Genomic DNA, 4,210 nt, shown 5'->3' on the forward strand with positions numbered 1-4,210 from the left:
CCCCTGCACCGAACAGGAGCCCAAGCCCGCCACTGCTCTCACTGCAGGCGCTGAGGTCCCCCCCCACCCACCACAGGGGACCTCAGCGTGGTGCCTGGGTCCTACCCAGCAGCCCGCCCACCCGCTGCCTTCTCTCCGCTCTCCTGCCATCTCACCTCCTCTTCCGCCCCCTTCCCCACCCAGGCTTCCGCCCTGTGGCACCTTCAGTCCTCTGCCTGGCGGCACCTCAGCTCCAAGCCAAGACCCTCAGACTCCTCTGCTCAGGTCCCCTCGCCCTTCTGCCCTGCGGACCCCGGCCCCGCTCCTGACCTCCTGACCCTCTCACTCACGGCCTTTCTCCGCAGGCTGCCCCCACCCCGCTCCCGTAGGCCCTAGCCTGCACCTTCTCTGTCCTCAGCTGGTCACCTGGCTGTGCGCCTGCTCCTCTCTCCACTCACCGTTCTGCAGGCCCTGGGGCAGGAAGGGGTGTGTGTGTGTGTGTGTGTGTGTCTGCGGAGGGACGTCTGTCAGTGTGCCTGGGAGTTCTGTGAGCTCTCCCTCCGTGGGCTGTGGGTGATCCCAGTCGGCAGCCATGGGAACGGAAATGATTTCCTTTGGGAGTCTGGCCGCTCCTCCCATTGAAACCACTTACATGCTGTATAGCAACCTGCACCCTGGGTGGTGGAGGCTTTCCCCGCACCTCCCGCTGCACAGCTGCGCTCGCCCGCCCAGCAACACCTGGGCCTGGGCCTGCCTGAGTGCACTGAGGCCTTCCTGCCCCGTCCTGCCCTGTCCACACAGGCTGAGTCTTCACTACTACAAAGATCGCTCTGATGTGTGTGTGGCTGAGACAGAGAGAGACAAGTCTGATGCCCACGGGGCGATCACACCCACACAGCCGCCCGCGGTGTCTGCGCACGGGTGGGACTTAGCACAGGAGCACTGTTTGTCTGAGTGACCTCACACTCGCCCCGGGCCTTGGAGCAGGCTGCCCCCCCGACACACACACAGGGCTGTGTGCCCTTGTGCCTGCCTGACCGTAGGAATATCCGCAGTCACTCAGGTGCCAGGGGCTGGCCCGTGTGACCACGGCCTCTGTATTTATTAGTGGCCATGAGGCTCCCTATGTTTGGGTAAAGCTTGCACGATGGTGAGCTGTGAGCTGACACTGGCATCTTTCTTCCAGCATAAGTGGGCCCGTGAGGGTTCGTACCTGCACCCCTCACTGTCCTGCCCTCACCCCTCTAGGTCAGCCTGGGGCAGCTGCCCTGCCTCCACCTCGACTGTCCTTGCTGCCTGGGAGAGGAACTGAGGCTGCAGGCACCCTCGGCCTCCGTCCGCACTCCTGTGTGTGACTGCAGGTCGCTCGGCCCGAATTCTCCATGCCTGCGCTCCTGTGGTTCTCCCCGCGGTGGCTCCGTTTCCCCTCCCTCCCCAGCTCCGCACTGAGGCTCTGCTCCTCTCCTCCGAGGCTGTCCACCCCTCACTGCTGGTCTGTGCGACAGCGTCTGCATCACCGCGGGAGCGGTCCCGGTCTTCGCTGTGGCTCAGGGACTATGTCCCTGTCTCCCCATCGCTCCGCTGGCCTCCTCGCACTCCCAGGCCTTCCTCTGCCTCCCTCAGTACCTTGCAGGGTCCCTGCTGCCCCGTTTCTTTCATGTCCTTATCCCTGTCCCTCCACTGTGCCCCTCAGACCTTGGTTTGTCCTCGGCCACCACAGCCGCCACACACTTGAACTGGGTCAGTTTGCATCCCTGTGTCCGCCTGTCCCCCCCCCCAACACGGCAAACCCCCTGCACGCGGGGCTGCATCCCCTCACCGCTGCGTCCCCAGGGCCTAGCGCAGGGCCTGACGCCTAGTAGGTCATCAATAAAGGTTTGCTGAATGCACTGTACCGTATTTTTCACTCTCTTCACTGTCTCTCTCCCTTACCGCCCCCCGAGACACTGGGGTTCCTTTTCTCTGGGTCTCCATGGTTACTTCTCTTCCTTTACCTAGATTTCCTAATAGGGATCTCTGACTTGCTCTTTGTGAAAACCTTGGTTTGTTCCTTGGTTCGGTCCTTAGAACAGCTCTGCCTACTTGTGAAGACGTGTTTTGGGCTATTTCCGGATCTTCTCCCCTTGATTTCTGCATCTGTCTCCTCATTTCCACCTGTCCCAATTCTGAACGCATCCTTTCCTCAACTGTCTAACTCTACCTCTACCCTTCCCCCTCGTCCCTTCTCCCTCAGCCCCAAACTGGACCGGGCCTTGCAGCCGTCCCACTCAGCTCCGCCCTCTCCCTCACACCACAAGGACCCCGGTCTCACCCAGGCCCTACAAAGCCCAGCCTTCCCCAAACCGCTGGTTCCTTTAGCCCCGCCCACCCGGGTCCCACCTCCCCAGCCACACCTTCTTGTAGCTTCGCCCCGCCCACAGCGGGATGACACTCCGCGTGGCCCCGCCCCAGTGCAAGCAGTGCTCCTATCAAAGGCTGCCTTGCCTGCCTCGCCCCTCCCACCACACTTCCTCCGTGCTCCCAGGCCACCCACCTACCTGCCGGGTACCGCTCGTTGATTGGCCAGCTGTCCACCTGCAAGGTGGCATTGCCACCGCTTCTAGTGAACCGCACCACGTGGTATTTGCCGTCGCTCACGATGGCGTTGGGCTCGTCGATGGTAATGTCGTCGGTGCCCACATTAAAGATCACCCCCACGGTGCCCTGGTCCTGAGGACAGAAAAGTAGAGCTCAGCGCCTGGGAGGGAACCTGTGACCACCCCTGGCCCAGCGCCAGGGCACTTCTCAGCTTTCCTGTGCACTCGCCCAGGCCTGCCTTTGCTGGACGCTCTCCCCTGCCCAGAGGGGGTGCAGAGCCTGGGCCCGGGGGACCTCCACCAACCACACCTGCCTCTTGCCTTTAGTTTATTCAGAATATTCACAAACGTGTACAGGGCACCTGCTCTGTTCAAGGGCCACTAGCCCAGACCTCAGGCAGGACGGTCAGGATCGCCACGGGGATCTGTGGGAGCACAGAGGGTGGGGCCTCCCTAAGGCACAACCAACAGAGAAGTCCAGGGAAAAAAAAACCCTCCCTGCGAGATTAGCACTGAGCAGGCGTGGGGGCTCCCCACCAGGGCCTCAGCACGCCTTTCCTGCAGCCCATCTGGCCGCTGGAGGTCAGGCTTGCGTGTGGGGAGCAGAGGTGGGGTCTGAGCTGTGTGTTTGGGGTGTGATGACAGGCATGGGAAGAGATCAGGGAGACAAACCATGCTGGACTTAACTGAGGAAAGGGGAGCGAGCATGGGGTGTGGGCAGAGGATGGGGCTGGGAGGGGGGAGGGCCAGGCAGAGGACAGACAGGGACTGAGGCTGGAGAAAGGGAGTAGTCGGTCTGAGCCACCTCTGGGACCAAGCCCAGGCCCCAGAGAGGCCCCACGTGGGAGCCTGCGGAGGCCCCCAGGGTTCCAGACCGGGAAGTTCGGTCGGAGGTGCCTGAGTGAGAGGGAGGCGTCACCGAACCCAAAAGCGTGCTCCCTTCACCCCACAGCAGCCCTCCGAGGAAGCTCACAGCACCCCCATTGTACCGAGGAGGAAACGAGGCTCCGGGAGGTTCAGTGACATCCCCAAATCTCACAGCCCAGAAGGAAGGAACCCCAGACTGAACCCCAGGTGGTCTGACTCCAAAGCCAACGCTCTCCCCGCTCATCCAGGGAGACACTGCTCACATCGCTGGGGGTGGGAGTGGTCTGAGGGGCTGCCGAGGCCAGCCCACCGTTGAACCCAAAGGTGTCTAAAGACGCCAGACGAAGGCCCACGAGGCCTTCACCGAAACCCCTGGTCCATGCCCCTCCCTCCCAGCCGCACCCCTGACCTGAGCCTCCTGCGTTCCCACGCCCCTCCCCCACAGGACCGGCACTGGCACAGGGTCACAGTCCGGCACCGAGCACACTGCTCACTGCACACCTGCGTCCTCCCGAAAGACTGCTCCCGTCCGGCCCGGGCACGAGGGACCATTCGGCGGCCACCTCCGCACCAGTGGGACCCAGCAGCTGGGTGGTACTGGGGTTGGGGATCGTGGCTCACAGATGGGGTCGGGAGTGGGGTTTGGATAGTTGGGGGGCAGGATGTGCAGCCAGGGCTCACTTGGACACCTACGCCCTATCCCTTCCCCACCTGTGGGTCCAGTTCTCCTAGAGCCTGGGAAAGCCACACACACACACACACACACACACACACACACACACACACAC

The 4,210-nt window shown here is 62.7% G+C and overlaps 1 protein-coding gene across 1 annotated transcript in view; it reads right to left on the minus strand.

Annotated features, from left to right (window-relative positions):
* Positions 1-4,210, minus strand: part of NRXN2 (neurexin 2) — a 90,935-nt gene that overhangs the window by 14,677 nt on the left and 72,048 nt on the right. The window contains exon 18 of the mRNA XM_005864447.2: positions 2,517-2,688. Coding sequence (XP_005864509.2) covers positions 2,517-2,688 — 172 coding nt within the window. The remainder of the gene's footprint in view (positions 1-2,516; positions 2,689-4,210) is intronic.

The sequence above is a fragment of the Myotis brandtii genome, unplaced genomic scaffold (assembly GCF_000412655.1).
Source record: "Myotis brandtii unplaced genomic scaffold, ASM41265v1 scaffold187, whole genome shotgun sequence".
Classification (NCBI taxonomy): Eukaryota; Metazoa; Chordata; class Mammalia; order Chiroptera; family Vespertilionidae; genus Myotis; species Myotis brandtii.